This window comes from Elaeis guineensis, chromosome 4 (genome assembly GCF_000442705.2).
Source record: "Elaeis guineensis isolate ETL-2024a chromosome 4, EG11, whole genome shotgun sequence".
NCBI classification, from domain to species: Eukaryota; Viridiplantae; Streptophyta; class Magnoliopsida; order Arecales; family Arecaceae; genus Elaeis; species Elaeis guineensis.
The window spans coordinates 129,588,337-129,612,621 of record NC_025996.2 but is presented as its reverse complement, the minus strand read 5'-3'; the positions used below and the strand labels follow the sequence as shown (position 1 = coordinate 129,612,621).

The 24,285-nt window shown below is 36.1% G+C and overlaps 1 protein-coding gene across 1 annotated transcript; it reads left to right on the top strand.

The window, feature by feature from the left end:
• The first annotated feature begins 20,902 nt into the window (after positions 1-20,902).
• LOC105042674 (L-type lectin-domain containing receptor kinase SIT2-like) lies at positions 20,903-23,199 on the top strand. Its single transcript, XM_073256793.1, is given in 2 exon segments — positions 20,903-21,116; positions 21,118-23,199. Coding segments are annotated over 2 exon segments (2,022 nt in total). The 5' UTR covers positions 20,903-21,044; the 3' UTR covers positions 23,068-23,199.
• Positions 23,200-24,285: the final 1,086 nt, after the last annotated feature.

The following is a 24,285-nucleotide window of genomic DNA, read 5'->3' as shown; positions in this document are numbered from 1 at the left end:
CATGAGCTTAGACCTCCATACAGACTGAACACAAAATCTATCATTGAGCACCGAGTATCCACATCTCTATCTAAATTTGCATCTACAAACCCCTTTATAACTCCCTGAGCCTCCTTGTAAGATCTCCATGACCTTAGACCTCCATACAGACTGAACACAAAACCTATCGTTGAGCAACGAGTATCCACATCTCTATCTAAATTTGCATCTACAAACCCCTTTATAACTCCCTAAGCCTCCTTGGATATATTGGAGTGTCCACAGTATCTCCTTGCTGACCATAACAAATGCCAACTCCAACTGTACCGATTAAGTATCTGAAAATACCTTTTAGTGCTATCCAGTGCTTTCTGCCAGGCTGTATCATAAATCTGCTCATCCGACTTACTGCATGGGCTATATCTGACCTACAACACACCATAGAGTACATAACACTCCCCACACCAGAGATATATGGTACTCTCTCCATCTCCTGAGCCTCCATCTCAGACTTTGATGATATAGTCTTTGAGAGTCTGAAGTACTTGACAAGTGGCTGTTCTATCGGTTTCGCATTCTCTATCTCATATCTCTCCAAGACCTTCTTCATGTAGCCTCCCTGAGATAAGTGTAATAGCCCTTTGGATCTATCTCTGCTGATCGCCATGCCTAGGATCTTTCGTGCAGGCTCTAACTCTTTCATCTCAAACTCCCAAGACAAAGCTTCTTTTAACTCCTACACAACTTCTTTACTCTTGCATGCAATCAACATATCATCTATATACAAAGTAAATATATCCTAGATCCATCATCTAGAGATCTAACATACACACATGGGTCATAATCACACCTAAAAAGGCAAATTCTCCTCACACAAATGTCAAATCGTTTGTACCACTATCTAGCAAGCTGCTTCAATCTGTACAGCGATTTCTTCAGCAAACAAACTATTCCATCCGATCTAGATTCTCTAAACCTCTTTGGTTGCTCCATATAAATGCTCTCCTCCAAATGACCATGAAGAAATGCCGTCTTTATATCCATTTGCTCCAATTTCAGATCTTATGCTACTACAATGCTCAACAGCACCCTGATAGATGTATGCCTGATAATTGGAGAGAATATCTCTATCTAATCAACTACTTCTCTCTGTGAGTATCCTTTGACTACAAGTCTAGCCTTGTACCTCACTCCATCTTGCTTTGAAGGTGCCTCCTATTGAGATTTGATGCTTCAAGATTCAATCCACATTGAGCCCACAGCAAGGTCCAAGATGACAAACGAAGTCCAACGAGCCCAAGAACAGTCCAAACAGAATCTAGATGGCAAAGATATGCATGAAAGAAGATTGGAGAAAGTGGCACGGTGCACGAGACGGCAGCAGGCTAACAGCAGTGCGGTCGGGCCCGGTGGAGATGGGCGTGCATGCAGGCGCATGTGGCCCAACGCATGGGTGGGCCCAGGTGGGTGCATGCAGGCCAGCCCAGCATGCATCGATGCCCAGGCTCAGCGCCCCTATGTGGTCCACCGTGGACCACAGGGTGCTGGGCGATCCATGGAGATTGCATGGATCGATCACACGGTCCACATGTGGTCCAAGGGAGTTTTTGCATGATCCGACAGTTCAGATCATAGTAGCTCATGATCAGACAGCTGAGCATGATTCCAAATTTGATTAGGTGATCAATGGCCCTGATGTACATGATCGAATGGCTCTGGTGCGAGTCAGTCACGATCAGATGGCCACGGATAGTCCTAGGGTTGATTGGGACTCTATATTCCTACTGAAATAGTATTTTTGAGATTCTAAAGCCTATATAGCTCCGATTGATGAGTCATTTGTTGTGTTGGAGAGCTGGTAACGTTCTGGAGGTACAAAAAAATTTCAAGAGAGGTTTCAGAGAGTTTTTATGAGGATTTTGGAGCTTTTCAGTGAGAGATTCTTGTACAAAGATTGAGTGGTGAGTTTCTCTTGTATTGATTTTGTTTTATTCTCTCATAGTGAAGTTTGCACACCCTATGGAGGTAGGCTTATGGCCAATCCATGTATTTATATTATGTTTCTTGTTTTGTTTCTTCTTTCTTCCTACTGCACCGTGTGGTATCGGATCCTGCACAACATTGGTTTCAGAGCAAGGTGGTACCAGAGCATAGGTTGCGGTGGTGGTGATTAAGATAAAAGATGGAGAAGATAAGTACAATCAAGATAGAGATCAATCAATTTGATGGAAAGAGCAATTTCTCTTTATGACAGACAAAGGTGAAGGATGTGCTCATCCAGCAAGTGTTAATTGATGCTCTCTTATACGAGGAGAAACCGACTACCATGGAGGTACAGAATTGGAGGCGATTTCAGATATAGACAGTGAGTATGATCCGTTTGTACCTAGTGGATGAGGTGGTGATCCATGTGCTTGGCGAGACTTCTCCGATGGTGTTATGGTCGAAGCTCGAGGAGTTGTACATGGCAAAGTCTCTCACCAACACTCTCTTTCTCTGGAGGCAGTTCTACCAACTGTGGATGATTGAGGAATAGAGTGTGTAAGAGCTTCTCAGCCACTTTCAGAAGATCCTCATCGGCCTCCTCAATGTTGGCGAGAAAGTTGAGGAGAAGACCAGAGTGCTGGTCTTGCTAGCATCACTTTTCTCTTTGTATGAGTCCTTGGTGACTGCTCTTTTAGTGGAAAAAAGTACCATCAAGATAGATGAGGTCACCATAATAATTCTTTAGAATGAGGTTCTCAGGAGGGAGAACCCAGCTTCAAGCTCAGATGGCGACAGCTCAGCTTTGGTGGTTTCTGAAGGAGTAGGAGGTGGCAGACAGAGCAACAAGAGATCACGACGAGGGTGGTTCAAGTCTAGGATAAGAAACTTGAGTAAGATCAGATGTTATCGATGTGGCGAGTTGGGGCATCTAACTAGAGATTGCTCTCAACTCAGGGATCGAACGAGGGCTACTATAATGACAGCCAATAGTGAGTCAGATGATGATATTTTGGAGATATCTGACGAGGTATCTACTTTTTTTCAGCAGTGGATTTTAGATTCTGTATGCATCTATCATGTATGTTGTAGAGAGGAGCAGTTTGACTCCTTAGAGAGCAGTGAGGGCACTGTTTATTTGTCGGATAGATCAAGCTATATGATCAGAGACATCGAGACGATCAGCTAAAGGATACATGATGGTGTTGTGAGGAGATTAGGAGAGGTCTGATACATATCTGATTTCAAATGAAATCTTATCTTACTGAGCAGACTGGATTCGAGAGGCTATAAGATGATAGCTGGTGGAGAAATTCTGAAGGTGTTGCATGGTGATAGAGTTACTCTGAAGGAAAAGAAGAGGATGAGAGGACATTATTACCTGACGGAGAGCCCAATGTGAGGTGGAGCTTCAGGAGCCAGGAGGAGCCCAGAGTGAGGTGGAGCTCTAGGTGAAGGTGGATCGGGTACTAGATGGGAGACTCAGGAGGATGAGAGGCGATATCGTAGAGTAAAGTTTCTATTGCCACAGGAGACTTCTTCGAGCAAATTTTTGATCAGAGTCGACACAATCTATGATGGAGGTGGGATTGAGTGGCCTGGCTCAACTCCCACATTTGCCCATCCATAAGATAGCAGGCATGCTCCAGGACATAGGGGTAAAATGGATCACAGACTCTCAAAGACAGGTGAAGGATGAATATCGAGTTGAGGTAAAGATTGTTGAGATTTGATGTCATAAGATTCGATCTATATTGAGCCCACAGCGAGGTTCAAGATGACGAATAGAGTCCAATGAGCCCAAGAACAGTCCAAACGGAGTCCAGACGATGAAGATACATATGAAAGAAAATCGAAGAAGGTGGCATGGTGCATTAGGCAGCGGTAGGCCAGTGACGGTCGGTGGTGGTGTAGTCGGACTCGACAGAGATGCACGTGCATGCAGGCGTGTGCGGGCCAGCACACGGACTGGCCCAGTGCAGGTGCATGCACGGGCCAGCCCAACACATACGGGCACCTAGGCCTAGCACCCCTGCACGGTCCACCATGGACCGCAGGATGCTGGGCGGTCCATGGAGACCGCATGGACTGATCACACGGTCCACACATGATCTAGGAGAGTTTTTGCACGATCCGGTGGTATAGACCATAGTCGTTCATGATCAGACGATTGAGAATGATATCAGGTTTGATCAGGTGATTAATGGCCCTGATGTGCATGATCGGATGGTTCTGGTGCGAGCTGATCATGATTAAACAGCCATGAATGATTTTAGGATTGATTGAGACTCAGTATTCCTACTGAAATAGTATTTTTAAGATTTTGGAGCCTATATAGCTCCGATTGACGAGTTGTTTATTGTGTTGGAGAGCTGGTGACATTCTGGAGGTGCAGAATAGCTTCAAAAGAGATTTCAGAGAGCTTTTATAAGAGTTTTGAGGCTTTTAAATGAGAGATTCTTGTACAAGAGTTGAGTGATGAGTTCCTCTTATATTGATTTTATTTTATTCTCTCATAATAAAATTTGCATGCTCCGTGGAGGTAGGCTCGAGGCAAATCCATGTATTTGTATTATATTTCTTATTTTGTTTCTTCTTTTTTCCTATAGAATGATGTCATACCAGATCCTGCACAACACCTTCTTTTTGGTATAAACTCATTTGGAGCCAATGGGTCGAGCATCCTCCAATAAATCCACCAATTGCCACATCCGTTTCTTCTTGAGAGATGCCATCTCCTCCATCATGGCCTACATCCATGAATCTCGATCTGAACTCTCCATGGCCTCCTCAAAGATCTCTGGATCACCATTAGCAGTAATGAGAGTATAGAAAATCATCTCATCAATACCATATCTCACCGATTTATGAACAGTGCACTTCAGCTTGTGCAGTGCCACTCCCCTTACTGTATCCTGCAAGTTTGTTGTTTGTGGCTGCCTCTGCACTTCCTCTTGGACAACATTCTCTCCTCACTGATTCTCCACAGGTGTATGACTATGCTTTCCCAACTTTACCTCAAACTAAACACGTTTCAAGCTTGAAGTTGATGGCAAATCATCAGACTATGAGTGCTGTTCACTACTACCTTGAACTGTCTTTTCAACTCCATGTATACTTTCTGACTTCCTCAAGATGCTCTTTTTATCAAAGATCATATTTATACTAATGACACACTTTTGGGAATGTAGATCCCATAGCAAGTAAAATTTCACATCTGTCGGATACCCAATGAAGATCATTTTCTGTGACTTTGGGTCCAACTAGTTCCATTCGGCTTCCTCCATCAAAGCATAAGCTTCCTCCATCAAAGCATAAGCCGGACAGCCGAACACTTTTAGATGGCCAAGTTCTACCTTCTTTCCACTTTAGACTACCTCTGGAAGTCATCCATTGAGTGATCTATGGGGTGACCTATTAACAAAGAAACAAGCAAATGTTAGAGCATCATCCCAAAAAGACTTGGGCAGTGATGCTTATAGCCTCAAGCTCCTGGTCTTCTCAGTCAGCATCTGATTCATCCTCTCCATGACATCGTTTTGCTAAGGAGTCATCCTCACTATGAAATGATGCTTGATGTCATTTTTCTCACAGTATCTTTTGAACTCCAGGCTTGTATACTTTCCTCCATTATCAGATCTTAAATACTTCACTTGCTGCCCTATCTCCTTCTCCACCTCAGCTCTCCAGACCTTAGATCGAACAAATATCTCTAATTTTTTTCTAATCAAGTACATCCAAACTCTCCTGAAGAAGTCATCTATAAAGGTGATAAAGTATCTAGTTTTACCCCGAGCTACAACAGGTGCCGATCTCCATACATCTGAGTGAATAAGCTCCAAAACAGCTTCACTCCACTTGGTACTACTAGCAAACTTTATCCTATATTGTTTGCCATAGATGCAAGGCTCACAAATATCATCACCCTTCTTCTTGAGTGCTAGAATCAGTCCTCTCCTACTCAATTTCAAGGGCCCATGGTTACTCATATGACCCATACGATAGTGCCACAGCTGGTAGGTGAGAATCAGTCCTCTCCTCTCCTTTTGTACTGCTACAGAAGCCTCTGTACTATTAGTAACCACTAAGCCTTCCATCCTATATAGGTTATTGCTCAGTCTTCTCCCTTTCATCACCACCAAAGTACCTTTGGAGTGTTGAAAATTATGTCCTAAAGCTAATTGTTTGACGATTGTGCTAATTATAAATATATATGAATTGATAAATGACAAAAGTTATTTGATATTTTACATCACAATGTTATATCTTCTAATAAACTCTTATGTTGTGATAAAGTTCTTAGGACTATTTTGATTGATAAAAGAAAATTATCGCAAAGTCCTTAAATTGGTTTGTGACCAAATGATACACTATTACTAGGATGATAGCGATATTAAGTATAGGTCATTGTGTCCCATATGTATTGGTTGTCCTCGTAACTAAATGGTGTGGAGACATTGGTATGGTATGCAGATGAGATGTAGGAGTACATCATCACTAAATATGACCAACTATGGAGCACTCTGCTGTCAAGGGTAGCTCACGAAGGGTATGGGTATAAGTGTCCCTCTGACCTGAGATCACTACGGTGACTTACAAGCAACTCACTGTACTTTGATGCCGAACTAACTGAGTTTTTAATTCAGTGATAGAACATTTCTGGGTATAGTCAAGTACTTATCAAGTCGGTGCGTGAGTCAAGATGAGATTGATCCCTCCGAATTAGTAGGAGATATGCATTAGTATATTTCAATTTAGTAAAACCTCGATCTAAATAATCCATATGATGGATCTGAAAAAGATTGAAATATAATGTGGATGACTTATCTAGGATTGACAGTTAAATCTTAGGTCATCCTCAAGCATTAAGGTCAAAGAGATGAATTATACGGTAACCATACGTCAATAGGTTCTTAAATGTTGCTTCGCCATCATTCGATCTATCTTGACGTCGGGTCATCATTGCTAGATGATTACATTGATTGGTTCAGAAACTTATTTTATGCTACTGGCTTAGGTTCAAACCTATGGAGACACTCAAAAGAAGTTTCTGACTAATCATGTGGCTGATCAATGATTGAGAATCGTTCAAGGGCTTAATTGTCAATTCGATTGATGGTTAACCTTATGCAAATGTTATAATAAATTAATTCATCAAGTATTAGTAAATTAATAAAAAATTAATTAGTAATTAGATTACTGATTAGTTCAATTTGATTGAGCTAAAAAGATTAAATTTAATTTAATTGAATTGGATTCAATTAGGTTTGATCCGATTAGGTTATGAGATGATCTAATCGTTAAGGGAGAATTATCTCTGATTTGATCAGGATTTTGGTTCAATCAATTTTTAATTTAATTTAAATTTGATTAAAAATTTATAAACCTAATTACATTGGGTTTCATATATTTTATTTCGGCTAAATCAGATGTGATTTGGTTTGGATTCAAATAAAGAAATTAAGAGTCCTTATTGGAATAGGACTCTTCTCCTTTGCACCAACCTAGTTTGCACACCACATATCTCCACGCACAAAATTGTTTTATGTAAGATTTTTTTACACCAAAAATTTATTTCTCTTTTCTATCTTACATCCAAATATAATTTGATTTTGATAAAAGGAAGATTCTAAAATTGGATTTCAAAATATTTCTTATCCGAAGAATCTGTTCTCATCCAAATCAATCTTTTCATGCCAATAAATTTTTTTCTCCTTATATGTGTGACATTTTGAGAAGATTTCTTGTAAAAGATTAGTTAGAGAACTAATTTACCATAAAAAAATATGGAAAGGGGTGTTCCATATTTTTTTGGCATATTTTGGGATGTAGAATTGTGAAGAGAGGCAGAATCCTGTAAGAGTCCAAGATCACTATGACTCTTCACCCCTCCTCCTTATATGCCTATAAAAGGAGCTTTTGTGGTTTCTTTTATGTGTGTAAGATGCCAAAAGAGAGATCTTCATGTGAAGAAAGTTTGGGCATGGTTCATGATGTAAAAAATAAAGAGGAGGATCCTCTCTCTTGGGGTGTGCGCAAAAATCTAAATACCAGATTTTTGATTCTAAGGGTTTGGAAAGAGAATAAATTAGAAAAAAATTATTTTTTTCTTTATCTTTTTTTCATATCTTCATCTTCTCTAAAAATTTATCTTCAAATTCAAAAAAATTTTTAAAGATTTGAAGAAAGGATCCAGATCGGCTAAAAAGAAGGTCTTCACACGAGCTAGTACTCCCAAGAAGATCGATCAGATTGAGGCTTCGAGTGGATTTTTCATAGAAGCTGGACACATGTGTGGCTGCAAGCAACCAGTAAGGATCTCCTTCACCATATCTCTCAGTAGCAATAATCATCGATCTGCATAAAGGTATCAAGTTCTGAACTTAGATTAGATGTAGATGTGATCTACTGCTCACATGCATGCATGTTAATTTTATCTTCAGTATTTTTTAGATTTTATATGCAACATATTATGTCATAAATATTAGAGTAGATTATTCTAATGATTAGATCATATACATATTAGATTAATTTGATCAATCTAATTATCTTCTGCTGTAATTTTTTTAAAAAAAATTCGAAATACATGCATAAAATTACCTATACATCCCAACAGTGGTACCAGAGCCTAGGTTCGTTATCACATGATATATGTGCATATTAAATCTAAATTTTAATTTTATTTAGATATGATATATGATATTTTGATCTAAATTTAATTAATGATAGATCACACAAATTGAAATAAGATTGTCCTGCTGTAAGGTTTACCCCTTACAGTGAAAAGGTTATCTTAGTTTGTACTGATCTTTGATAAAATCTGATTTTATGTCATGCAAGTGATGTTTATAATCTAATTTAGATGTGATCTAAGATTGTAATCAGATCTGATGTAATTTAGATTAGATCTAAATTCAAGCATATATGATATGTGATTAGATTAGATGATCCGATTAGCTAGTACTTGGATTGGGTTGATCATCAGGTTGTCCGATCAAAGGAGCAAGAAAGGTTTAAAGGCCCTCTCTTTCTATTCGATGGGGTGCTCTTATGATGTATAGGGGTGCCATATGATTAGATCCCATGAAGAAGAATGTAAAAGGAAGAACTTATTTTTCTACAAAATTCTAGATCTTGAAACCCTAGGTTTGTTGTATATGATACAAAGTTGTATGAACAATAAGACATCTTATCTATATGATTAAAATTATTTTAATTATGATAAAATAAAATTTTGAATCATAAAAATTTTAGATATGATCTAAAAATATTATAATTGATTTTATTTTAGTGTTATGTAAAAATTTTTAGATCTGAAACTTCTTAAATTATGCTCACATAATTACTGAGCTGATCCAGTTTTGAATTGAGTTGACTCAGTCTCTTTATGTAGCTAGCTCAATGTTGATTGAGTCGACCTAATTTTATAATAAATTTTTTTTAATAAAATTTATTGTAAATTATTTACAAAATAAAAGATTAAAATTATTTCAAACCATAATCTAAACCCATGTTGATACTGAACTTAATTGAGAATTAAGTGTAGAATCGATTAGATCTAGAATTGTGAATTCAAGATCTAATGTCATTCACATAAAATATAGAGGCATGGGTTAGCTCAAATCAGGTCCTCTTAATGGGATTAGACTTAAGGTTAGAATCAAAGAGTTAATGGACTAATTAGAGAAATTGATTAAATCTAACTAAATGTTAAATTAGATTAAATCAGAGTTTCTCTAGAATCAATACAACAGTTGTAGATGGTCAAGTCCATATCTTTAATTAGATCACATGGACCTTGATTGTGGCTCAGTGGTTGAATCCAAATTATTAGGTTGGTCAAATCGAAACTAATTAACCTATTGATGTCTAAGATAAGTTTGGTATTTCGATCGGTGGTTTCTAATTGAGAGCGACTTACCTAGCCATTTCGATGGTATCTAAGGCAAACTTAGCAGACCCTCCTATCGATCTCACTTATCTGACCAATTTGATAAATTATGTCTTGATTAGATCGCTAAGTGATTCGAGTTGACCCATACCATTAAGGTTGATCAGTATGACTAATCTAGGTGCCATTTCAATTAGTATGATCTTGATCCAATTCAATGACTTAGTGAAGTCAGTGGGAGGATTATGGTTTACTGGTTGATCTCTTTGCATCTCTTCTCTAAATTAATTCTTAAATCTTCTAAATTATTAGGTCCATAAAATGAGCTAGTTATGGAGATAACTAGATTATAACCTCTCATTAAGATGAATGATAATGTGTCCATTATTTCTGATTGACATTGCAGGCACCATCCATGTGGTGTTCTCTCTGAATGATAGAATTATCATTCATCATATGATGATTCTGTTATACTATCTGATGATGGTTGGGTTGATCGAGCCATCCTCGGATCTAATCATTCATTAGTTAAAAATACTGAGTAGGTTTATGTTAATAGTTTGATCTAACTGAAACTTTCAGTGGAGGTCCATCACCTATTGAAATAAAATTTGGGACAAAATTAATTACAAAAAATTATTTAATAAAATAATTGGTTGAAAATCTATCCATATATGCATATGGGTTAACCGAGCCATCCTCGGACTTGTATGCAGTCTATGTGGATTCTAGTATCCGTTAAAGAATTAAGATAATTTCTCAGATTGGATGTAGAGACTATCAATTCAACTAAAATAGTGAGAGAACCTTTAGACTAAAGTCCGAGTCTTTAGGCTTAATCAATTCATAAACATAGAAGTCTTGTATTTTTTTTTCAGTTATGGCTAGATGTACATTACTCCATTCACTATTTGACAGTGACTGATTAGGACCTAATTTTGATAATTGATATCGAAAGTTACGAATAGTTTTAGAGCACGAATGTATTCTATATATGATTATGGATCCAGCACCTAAAGTTTTTACGTCCAACACATGTGATGCGATCAAAGACACTTATCAGAAGTGGCCACATAATCATATCACTATGTGATGTTATTGAGAGCAGCAAAGAACATAATTTAGTTGTAAATTCGATGATGCTCAGTAAGAGAAAAATTTTCAAATGTTGAAGGCGTTCTTTTACACCTTTGAAGATGTGTTTTCAATATGGCAATAATTTTTTAAGAAAGAAAAAGAAAAAGATGGTGCAAAGAGTCATGCTTAAGCTAATGAATCCGAACTGATAAAAGAGTCTAAGATTAATCTAGTCTGGTAGAGTTCCTTGACCCGAACAGGCTAAGAAATCAGCAAAGGATCACTGAACAAGGTACTTATACGATAGCATCTTATGATTTCTCTATCTGTGATACTATTACCTAGATATTGGATATCGAAAGTCTATGCAAACTGTTGCAATGACTTCAGATTAGTAGAAAATTTGAAAATAGCAAGAGGTTCTTGAATATTGAAGTTGGAAGTTATGTTCCAATCCTAATTTTAGGAATCATCGAGCCTGTTTTCAATTCTAACAATATCATTTTAGTGATTATCACTACTATCTAATAATTTTATAATATCATTATGAATGATGTCAAAATCATATGAAAAATTAAAAAATGATATTTATGAATAGTCACAGCCTATTAATGTATTGTACACAATCAAACAAACTCTCTAAAGTAGATAATGTCATGAAAGCCTATCTTTAACAATTTAGGTTCGATCATATCAATAAGAATAGGATCAACAAGAGATAATTCTTGAGGTCAATAATTATAAATCATTATCAACTTATCAATCCTATCTCCTTAGTAAGATGACTAAGTCACCTTTTGTTAGAAAAGGTAAACGAGCCAATGATATTTTGAATCTGATACATACTGATGTATTGGATCTACGAACATATTTGTCATAAATTTAGATTATTTAAAATATTCAAATAAATCCATAATAAGATAGAGAAATAAATTTAAAAAAATATTGAAATTCTTTGGTCAGACCAAAGAGAAAAATATATTTCAAGTAAGTTTTGACATATCTAGAAGGAAATAGGATTCTCTCCTATTGGAATCAACTTTATTAGATATAGTTTGATTCATGATGGAGTTTAAAAGTCTGTCAGTCTCGTTTTAAGGTTATACTTTTGAGACTACTTGTTATGTTCTGAATTGGATTCTGAATTAATCAGTCGTAAAGACTCCATATGAGATATAGACTAGGCACAAGCCGATACTTTCTTACCTTGAGATTTGGGAGTATTTGTTTTATGTCGAGTATTTACAGATCGATTAGCTTAGATCCTGATTCTATATATATTATTTTATAAAATAATTTCAAAGAATCTAGAGGATATAACTTTTATCTTGCTAAAGAATAAAAGTTGTTCGATATTCCTTTTAAGAAAAGGAGTACCTTGGTAAAGGTACTGATGCCTTTAATATGAAACTTATAAATTTCAACAGGTAGAAGAACTGACACAATCTAGTGAACCCATAGAACTGGATTTGATCAGATCAAATTCGAAACTCATTTTAGAGGCACCATTAAAGAGATTCGGTAGAGTACCATGTCCATCGGATAGATACTTCAGTATCTAGATTCGGGATGTGATCCTGTTGAACTCGATGAGAACAACAAGGATTTGATCACCTATATGGATGCTATGCAGAGGTTCGATTTTGATTAATGGCTTAGAACTATAAGTCCGAAATGGAGTCCATGAAGGTCAATGGTGTATGGGCACTCGTTGATCTACTCAAAGGGATAATATCCATAGAGAGTGGATCTTCAATAGGATCAGAGTAGCATAGATGAGAAGGTGAAGACTTCCAAAGCACATCTGGTTGCCTAAGGATATTGTCAACATCATGGTATTGACCATAACGAGATATTTTTTCTTATGGCAATGCTAAATATTTTGGAGTTGAAATGTGTATTTTGATAAGTGATCAAAACTCATGGCTTCATTGAGAACGAAGATGAACCTTGCAAATACAAATGGGTTAATAGTTCTATGAGTGTATTTTTTTATTTTGTATATGAATAAAATTATCTTAATAAAAAATAATATTTCTTACATTACAGAAAATAAAAATTTTACTATTATCATAGTTCTCTATAAAGGACTTGGAAAAAGTATCTCTCATTCTAGAGATAAAGATCTATAGAGATAGATCTAAGAGGTTACTTAAGTTTTTCCAGTCCAACATATATAGAGTATTTATGAGTAGAATTTATTCTATCATATACATAATGTATAAGATCGGATATGATATACTCACTAGGATAGTGAGTGGATACTTACAAGATCTGGGTGAGAATCACTAGAAGGTCATCCTTAAGTATTTGAGAAATACTAAGGATCAATGATTCGATTATGGAGAATTTGACTTAAAACTTATGGAGTATAACTTTAGTTTTTAGTTGGATATAATAATAGCAAGAACGTGTCGGAATACATCCTTACCTTAAATAATGGAGCAATCTACTGAAAAGGTTCCAAGTAGAAAAATATAGCCAAATTCAAATTATGAGGCAGAATGCATTACAGGATTCGATGCTTGTAAGGAAGCTATGCGATTGTACAGATTCATTGGCAAGCTAGGAGTGACATCCTCCGATGATGATCCTACTATATTGTATAGCACCGGAGCCATAGCTCATGCCAAAGAGTCGAAGTTCTATTAGCTTACCAAGTATTTTGTATCGCTACCACTTTATTCGAAAAATCTGTTAAGGTGACATCAATCTTTAGAAGATTTACGGAAAAGAAAACTTGACCAACATATTTACTAAAGCCTTGGTATCTAAGAGTTCTAAGATGATAAATCGAAGATGGGTATATGATACTATACTGATTGGCTTTAGTCCAAGTGGGAGTTGTTGAGAATTATGTCCTAAAGTCAATCGTTTGACAATTGTGCTAATTATAAATGTATATGAATTAATAAATATAAAAAAATTTTAATATTTTTTATCACAAGGTTATATTTTCTAACGAACTCCTATATTGTGATGAAGTCCTTAAGACTATTTTAATCGATAAAAGAGGATTTATCGCATAATTCTTAAATTGATTCATGACCAAACGATATGCTATTACTAGGACGATAGTAATATTAAGTATAGGTCATTGTATGCCATATGTGTTGGTTGTTCTTATAACCAAATGGTGTAGAGACACTGGTATGGCATGTAGGTGAGATATAGGAGTACATTGTCACTGAACGTGATCAACTACGGAGCACTCTGCTATCAAGAGTAGCTCATGAAGGGTATGGGTATAAGTGTCCCTCTGATCTAAGATCACCATGGTGACTTGCAAGCAACTCACTGTACTTTGATGCTGGACTAACTGAATTTTTAATTCAGTGATGAAAGATTTTTGGGTATAGTCAATTACTTGTCAAATCGATGCATGAGTCAAGATGAGATTGATCCCTCCAAATTAGTAGGAGATATGCATTAGTGTATTTCAATTTAGCAAAATCTGAGCCTGAATAATCCATGTGATGGATTTGAAAAAGATTGAAATATAATGTGGATGACTTATCTAGGATTGACAATTAAATCTTAGGTCGTCTTCGAGCATTAGGGTCAAAAGGATGAATTATATGATAACCATACGCCAGTAGATTCTTGAATGTTGCTTCACCATCATTCGACTTATTCAGACGTTGGATCATCATTGCTAGATGGTTACATTGATTAGTTCAGAAAGTTATTTCTATACTAACGGCTTAGGTTCGAACCTATAGGGTCACACTCAAAAAAAATTTCTGACTGATCATATGGCTGATCCACAATTGAGAATCATTCAAGGACTTAACGTCAATTCGATTGATAGTTAACCTTATACAAAAGTTATAATAAATTAATTCATCAAGTGTTAGTGAATTAATAAAGAATTAATTAGTAATTAGATTGCTGATTAGCTCAATTTGATTGAGCTAAAAAGATTAAATTAAATTAAATCTAATTGAATTAGATTCAATTAGGTTTGATCCAGTTAGGTTATGGAATGACCTAATCACTAAGGGAGAATTATCCCTAATTTGATTAGGACATTGGTTCAATCAATTTTTAATTTAATTAGAATTTGATTAAAAATTTATAAATCTAATTAGATTGGATTTCATATATTTTATTTGGACTAAACCAGATGTGATTTGGTTTGAATTCAAATAAGGAAATTAAGAGTCCTTATTGAAAAAGGACTCTTCTCCCTTGCGCTAACCCAGTTTGCATGCCATATGTCTCCATGCACAAAATTATTTTGTATGAGATTTTTTTACACCAAAGAGTTATTTTCCTTCTTTATCTCACATCCAAATCTTATCTAGTTTTGATACAAACAAGATTCTGAAATTGAATTTCAAAGTATTCCTTATCAGGAGAATCTGTTCTCATTCAGATCAACCTTTTCATGTCAATACATTTTTTTTCTCCTTATATGTGTGACATTTTAAGGAGATTTTTTGAAGAAGATTAGTTGGAGAACTGATTTACCATAAAAAAAATATAAAAAGGGGTGTCTCATATTTTTTTGGTATGTTTTGGGATGTAGAATTGTGAAGAGAGGCGGAATCATGTAAGAGTCCAAGATCACTAGAACTCTTCACCCCACCTCCTTACAAACCTATAAAAGGGGCTTTTGTGGTTTCTTTTATGTGTGTAAATATTAAAAGAGAGGTCTTCACGTGAAGAAAGTTTGGGTATGGCTCATGACATGAAAAATAGAGAGGAGGATCCTCTCTCTTGGGGTGTGTGCAAAAATCTGAATACCAGATTTTTGGTTCTAAAAGTTTGGGAAGAGAGAATAAATTAGAGAAAAATTATTTTTTTCTTCATTTTCCTTTCACCTCTTCATCTTCTCTAAAAATTTATCTTCAACCTCTGAAAAAGTTTTAAAGATTTAAAGAAAAGATCCAGATCGATCAAGAAGAAGATTTTCATACTAGCTAGCACTCTCGAAAAGTCGATCAGATCGAAGTTTTGAATGGATTTTTTGTAGAGATCAAATGCGTGTATTGAAGGAACCAGATCTAGGGTTTCAGGGTTAGATCTTGAAACTTTTTCAAGATCAGGCAGCGAAAAACTAAAATAAATCAAAATTTATTTTCTAAAACCAGAGAATTCCTAGATCTAAGATTCTATTACATGATTATTACATAGCATTAAATCAGAAATTAAAATATATAGAGGATGAACTACATGTTGATCATATCAACATATTTCTATACTACATCTAATGTATGTATTAAACAATAGATCAGATCTATTACCTTGCAAGTTAGACGTTCTAACCTTATTGATCCAGGCTTGAGGATGATGTTGCAAACCACACATGCATCTGATCTCTAGGAGTCATCCACACAAGTCCATGAATCTCAATCAGAAGTCCTGCTTCAGAAAATCAGCACAGTATGCTAGTACTGTGCTGATCCTTCTTTGATAGTTGATCAGGTGCCTTCTTCTTCTTGATTTGGACTCTTTCAAAGATGAAAAGTAGGAGGAGTTTTAGATCTGAGATGCTCTTAGAAACTCAAGATGGAGGAAGGAAAGAGATGAAACTAACAACCCTAGAAGAAGACCCTCTTCTTCTTCTCTTTACTCTCTCCTAGACATCCTATCTTGTATCTATTATATCTCCATGACCCAAAGGTCTTTCTCTCTAATTTTTGGATGCTCCAAAAGACTCTCAAATCTCTATGTTCTCTAAAAATTTCATGAAAAAATTCATTTTATAGAGAGAGATATGATAGTGTCCTTGTCTAGGTCAAATATCTAGTCAAGGCTTATCCAATCATGGAAAGATAAGGGGCGCCCAACTCTTGGGTGCCTCCTCCTTATTTTTGTGCATGGACTACTAGTAAAGGGTGCACAATGTGTGCCCTAAAAGCCACAAAAATTTCAAAAAAAATTTGGGTAAATTCGATGCAAAAGGAAAAGAGTTTTGGATTTCTAAAACTCTATCTCATAGAATTTGAAATCCAAACTTATTCCTACTTTGATTTGATCTACAACCACTTTTCATGTATGAAAGAAGAGAGAAAACCTTTTGAATGTAGGAAAGACCTGAGAGAGGGCTTTTGTCACACAAAGTAAGAGGGGATTGGCGTGGAATAAGAGAGAGGGCATGGGGGGCTTATGTGGTGCAAGGTGGAATCCTAGTCTTACTAGGATTCTATCTTTGACTTGTTTTAATTTATTTTCTCAAATCAAATCAAATCAAAATTAGATCAACCTAATTAAAATAGGTCTTAACCCAATTAAGAACCTAATTTAATTAGATTAAATTAGATTTAAATCTGATTTAATTTTTTAATCAAATTAGAAATTAGGTTGATCCAAGTCCTAATTGAACTAGGACTAGTTTTTTTCTTACACTTGGCTTATCCAATAAACCAATTAGACTTGATCCAATCAAGCCCAAATTAAATCTAATTAAATCATATTCAATTAGACTTAATCTCAGTCCATTGTCTTAATCAAATTAAGCCAATTAGCAATCGAATTACTAATCGATCCCCCTGCAACATTTGCACTAGGTTAAATGTCAATTGTATTGATCATTTAACCCTAGAACGATTCTTAATCATTGATCAACCATCCGATCGAATCATGAACTCTAATGTGTGTGACCTCATAGGTCCGAACCTAAGTCGGTAGCATAGAAATAAATTTTTGTACCAATGCTTGCTCCCTTCTCAGGTTCAAACAACAGCCATTCTAACATACATCAGCTCTTATGTTCCTAAAAGAAAACCATGACAACAGCTAGCTAATGAAATCAGATGATTTCATCCTTTTCCTCAAGTGTTTGACATCATTTGTTTGAGTCATGAAAGAATATTTAGTCCAAATATAATATTACAAACTGTGTGCAGTCTCATTTTGCCTATGACATCATCTTTTGATTCTTTTACCGATTGTTTGTAGCAATATATGTGATGTTCATTACCTTTAGTTTTGCTGGACCATTTGCTTGACTATATATTACCAACAGAACAGAAATCCATCTTCTACCAAAGAAAAAAAACTTCTACCAAAAAAAATGAACTCCATAACTTGAATCTAGAAGCCAAAAAAAATTGTTTTGATCCTACATGAGAGTTCAAAAAGGTGGAACTTAGCTACTACAAGTCTCACATGGCGGATTTATAACATCTTCATTTCATCAACAGAATAAAGCTCCATGTAGATACATTATTTTGGTCCTTTTGGTCCTAAACATGAGTTCAGACAGGTGGAACTTAGCCTACAGGAAATCTTGCACTGTGGATTTGGTATCATATTCATATTATCATGAGAACACAACTCCATAAACTGATAGTTAGGAGCCAAAAAAAAAATGGAGCTTGGAAGTCTGACACCATGGATTTAGTATCATATTCGTATTATCATTTGAATAGAACTCCATAAATTGAAAATAAAGAAACCAAAAAAAAATCCTTTCAATCGAAAATCCCCAAACCCTACAAAATATCATGCTTCTACCCAGATTAGCTCTCCAAAACCTCAAGCTCACATCGCTGCAACTCACATAAAATCCCATATCATCGGAACCTCAAAACCCCTCTAATATCCTTAGATGCTCTCCTTCTCCATAGATCTCCAAAAAAAGATAATGAAATGAAAAGAAAAAGATGCAAAAACCAAAGGAAAATGATCAATCTATGAGGAAAAAGGGCATACCTTTGATTTTTTCTATCCGTCCTCTGTTTCATCTATTTTTTTGATGTTTTCCCTGGATTTTCCTCTATTTTTTATGAGGCTTAATCAGGTGGGGAGGCTTGGAGTAGCCAAATGGGGAAGACGAGGGGTTTTGGGCCTCTTTCCTATGAAACAAAGAACAACGCGCGAAGATTGGTTTCTCAGCGGCAGTTAAGGAAATTTTTCATATTCTCGGGAGTCTCAAGAAGGAAATAATTTTGGTGTGCATATATAACTATTTGGATGGTGTAAATATATTTTTCATCAATTTTAAAATATATAAGAGTTATAGTTTGTTGGTTAATTTGATGATTAGATTATTAACAGGTTTTAGGTTCAAATCCTCATATCCATTTATTATATTTATTTTTTTAATAAAAATTTATACATACATATATTCATTTTCTTTGATACTTGAAGAAATACGAGTGATGTATTTTTTTTTTATGAATCTTGATAAGACTCCTAACATTAGAAAAAACTCATTTTAGAGGAAACTTTAGAATAGAAATGGCAATTGGGCCATGTCAAGTCAGATACAGATTGGGACAGATAGGTATTAGATCAAACATTTATTACTCTAAATTCGATCTATTTATTAATTATTAAATAGATCAAAATTTTATACTTAAACCCAATCTGTTTAATAAATAGATAAGCCAATCTGATCCATATAATTCATTTATTAAATAAGTCAAGTCATTAAATGGATTAAATAGGTTAAGTAGGTTGAGTTAAATAGATCAAAAGTATGTTAAACAGATAACATGGAACATAAAAATGAAGGAAGATAATATGTTAAATAGGTCAAGTTAAATAGCTATTACATATATGTGGCCAAAATATAACTTGCCTCATTTGAAGGAAGATAACATAGAACATAACAAATAACAAATGCAAGCAAAATAGGGAATATAGTTTCAGAAGTATTTAATTGATTAATTAGTATAGTATCTAAGAATAATATGTATACAAGGGAACTTGTGTTCAAGCCTTCTCATCTCATCTCATCCAATAGGGTAGGGCAAGCACATCATATACATCAAGGTAGTACAAATGGCAAAAATCAATGAGATATTTATGATGGTATTTTTATCATAGCTCACATGAAAACATGACAAACACAGAATACCACAAACATTAAGATTTCCCAAACACAAAAATAGAACGCACTTCAAACTCCATTCATATTTTCAACAACCAAGAGCTTAACTAGGATCTAAACCCCAACACTTTAACACGAATGTTCAAATCTATTTTTTTAATCAGACTGAAATAGTTGAGAGTAATAAGAGAAATTAAATATTCAACAAGCAATTCATAGAATTTTAAGATAGAATAGACTGAACCTATCCATGGTACAATAGAACCTATAATATTGATCTAAAGGAATTTAAAATGCACTGAGAGGCAAAATGATAACGTAGGATCAATGGAATTGCCATGTAGAGTCCTGTTTAAATAAACTAGAAAACAAATTAGGAACTAAAATCTCACCATGGTAGCATAGGGGAGAGAGAGTGAGTAATAGAGAATGGGCATATTTATACAAAAAGACTTTTGGTATTAGAGCCGGGGTTTTGAGTTCTAACTTTTAATATAGTATGACGGCCTCCTCCAAATCCAATCCAATGTGCATCAGAATATTTTCTTCAATGGAGTTATCAATTGGAAGGGTGCCAGTTGTGAGTTCTCTCACATCACTACTAATAGGTGTGGGGGTTTCTGGGATTGAGTACTTGTGAAGAAGTGGTAAACATGAAGGAGATGAAACGTTTCATTTCTTCTTCTTCTTCTTCTTCCTTTTCTTTTTTTTTTTTTTAGAGGGCAAAAAAAGGGCTTCCAATCAAGGGTTTGATGCTTGATATTTTTTTGTTTCAGTGACGAGTAAATATTGTCATTGAATTTTTTTTCTGTGATAAGAAAATATTTTTTGTGATAAGTAATTATTGTCACTGATGCCTTTTAGTGACAAAATTTTAATTTTTGTCACAAATAATATTTTATTTTTCTAATTAATATTTTAGTTTTTTGCACTTTTATTTAGTGACAAGTTCTAGTGACAAGAAAAAAAATTTTGTCATCAATAATTAATAATCTATGATAAGGATATTTGTTTGTCACTAAAATAAATCAATTGATGCTAATCAGTGACGAGCATGATTTCTTGTCATAGAATATTTATTTTCAATGACAAGAATTTTCTTTACCACAAAACACTTGCCACTATAGATAAGATTTCTTGTAGTGTCCGGTCATTGCAAAAGGAACCTCGAAACATCAAAGGAGGACCCTGCAGGATTAGGTTTAGTATTTTACACAGGGACTTGTGTGGCCCTTGTGCAAGCAAGTCTCTGGACAATCTTTCAACATGAAATGGGATGTGGGTGGATGAGCTGGTCAAGCAAGTCTCTTCAATTGTTGCTGGACGCCAATGTTGAATAGATCCAGGGTTACACATCATAATATGTGGCAAATAACCACCGAATTGCCCACAAAGAAAATCTCCCATTCTTCTCCAAATGGAGGTAAAACTACCCTTTCTTTTGGTGATATGTCTGCTTACGGGAATCACAGGAACCAAATATGATGAATTCACATACAACGGATTCAATGGGAGTGAGTTATACCTTGATGGCGGAGCAGAGATCACACCCAATGGCCTTCTGCGATTAACCAACAGTACAAAGAACCAGCAAGGACATGCATTCCACAAAGTGCCACTGCATTTGAAGAATGCCTCGGATGGTAACGTTCTCTCTTTCTCTACTTGTTTTGTTTGTGCAGTACCCCCCGAATATCCAGATGTGGCTAGCGATGGACTTGCGTTGGTGCTCTCTCCAACCAGGGAGCTCCCTGGATCTCTGACCAACGAATACCTAGGTCTCTTCAATTCTACCAATAATGGAAATTCATCAAATCACGTCCTTGCCATTGAGCTAGACACCATCCTCAATATGGAGTTTGGCGATATTAACAACAACCATGTTGGAATTGATGTCAATGGATTACACTCAGTAGACGCCGCACCAGCATCATATTTCATTGGGAAAACTTGGAAATTTAAGAACCTCAGCCTTATAAGCGGGGAACCTATGCAGGTATGGGTAGATTATAGCAATCTAGATAGAAAGCTAAATGTAACAATATCCCCCATCAGTGCGCCCAAACCAAGCCGTCCATTGTTGTCTTCTTTCATTAATCTGTCTTCGGTAATATTGGACACCATGTATATCGGCTTCTCTGCTTCTACAGGGCCCACGCTAACTTCTCATTATGTTCTGGGCTGGAGCTTTAATATAAATGGGCAAGCGGCTGCCCTCAACCTGTCCAGCCTGCCTTCAGTTCCTTTCAAAACGCATAGAAGAAAACTAACACCTTTGATAATTTGGCTGTCCTCAGGAGTTGCGGTGTTAATAGCTATAACTGCCTGCTGTATTGCTTACATAACAAGAAGAAAGGCAAGAGATGCCGAAGTTTTTGAAGAGTGGGAGCTAGAACATAGAACTCATAGATTCTCATATAAAGAACTATTCAAGGCTACCGAAGGCTTTCGAGAAGAAAATCTTTTGGGAGTTGGTGGTTTTGGAAAAGTCTACAAAGGCAAGCTACCCACCTCAAAAACCGAAATTGCAGTGAAGAGGATATCTCATGATTCTAAGCAAGGAATGAGGGAGTTTGTTGGGGAGATTGCGAGTAACAGCCAACTCCGTCACCGCAATTTGGTCGAACTTCTTGGCTATAGCCGCAGGAAAGGGGAACTCCTTTTGGTCTATGACTTCATGTCCAATGGAAGTCTTGACAAGTTCCTCTATGATACAAACAAGCCAACAACACTTAGCTGGAGTCAGAGACTAAAAATTATCAGAGGTGTGGCTTCAGGTTTGCTTTACTTGCATGAAGAGTGGGAGCAGATTGTTGTACACAGAGATATAAAAGCCAGCAATGTCTTACTGGACGGTGAAATGAATGGAAAGTTGGGAGACTTTGGACTATCAACATTGTATGATCATGGTAGCGATCCCCAAATTACTCATGTGGTGGGAACTTTTGGTTATATTGCTCCAGAGCTCACGAAAACAGGCAGGGCAACTACAAGCACTGATGTCTTCGCCTTTGGGGTTTTCATACTTGAGGTCGTCTGTGGAAGGAGGCCAATAATGCAGCAAGAATCACCGGATGTTCATTTGGTGGACTGGGTGTGGGGGAGTTGGAGGAATGGAGTAATTCTAGAGGTTACAGATGCAAGACTGGGAGGTGATTATGATGTGGGGGAAGTGGAGCTGATCTTAAAGATTGGATTGCTTTGTTCAAATCCTGTATGTGCAGCTAGACCAACCATGCGCCAAGTGATGCAATTGTTGGACGGTGATCTTTCGCTTCCCGAAATACCCAAGGATGGGATGGGCATCGCTGTTTCATCACCAAATCATGCTGAAGAATTAGAAGAATCATAATGTCATGAGTATCAGTTATTACTTGTAAACTGTTCCATCCACTGGCAAGGAGCCAATCTGGCCTCTTTGAAGGTTGCTGGCTTTCTTGAATTTAGGTAACTAGTGGAATTTGAATGAAAGTGTTTTGTTTTATCCTCCTCTCTTCTCGCCTCACCGAGAGACCTAACATAATTACCAATTAACCCGTCATGCTCATCCTTTATGCCCTTTTAAAGATGAACACTAGCTGCTATGAACACCAAGTAATTCTTTAGCAGATATCTGCTATTAGCACCAAGTCATTCAGCTTCTTTAGCTTAGGTGAAACACTGTCTGCGACAATATGTTTATAAGATAATGCATGCAGCAGTCCATATTTTGTTGAAAAGTAATAGTTAATGTTACTGAAGAAAAATGTTGCCATGTCCATCACGTAAGAACGAGCTCTTTAGATTCCAGATTAAACCAACATCTATTATTCTTTCCAAACAAAAGTTTATAATATCCAAGTCATGATACTCAATTGTAAACTCAATGCTACATGTAAAAAACTGAAGTTTGCAGGTTTCTAAAGTGGATGCTATTAGAATTCTTCCAGTTTCATCCTGCTACCCGAGAATGTGGTTTTGGCTCTTCTTATGTAGTTAATCAGCTTCTCTGATAATATTTTCATTCTCAATAGATTCAGTGGAGCACACTTGGTTATAAATGGAGGGCACCTCTAGCGGCAATATTAATGTCATCAATGACACCAGGGAAGTAGAGGACTACACGTATGCAATGAATAGCAATGAAGCAAAGGGTTCACCTTCTATATTTCATGATCCCACTTTGAAAATTCTTCAAATGGTAAATCCACCTCATCAACTACCTCTGTCTTTGCACTCTTGCTGAGTTTTTGGCATGAGTAGCCATGTAATTGCTATTCCTTCACTGTGCTGTTGGAAATAACTAAACTTAATTGTGCATGAATCTTATAGTCCAAATATGATATTTTCTAGAATCAAAGGATGCTATTTCTTATAGTCAAAGAGTCAAGTTTGTATGTTTGCAAGAGTCCTTGTTTCAAGAGTCAAAGTATGATTCCAATGTGAGTCTTCTCAAGAGAATTGGGACTAAGATAATTAATGTTGAGTCTTTTCAAGAGAATTGGGATCGAAGAATTAATGTTGTGAGTCTTCTCAAGAGAATTAGGATTAGGAAAATTAATGTTTGGATTAGAACCATCCAACCAAGTTT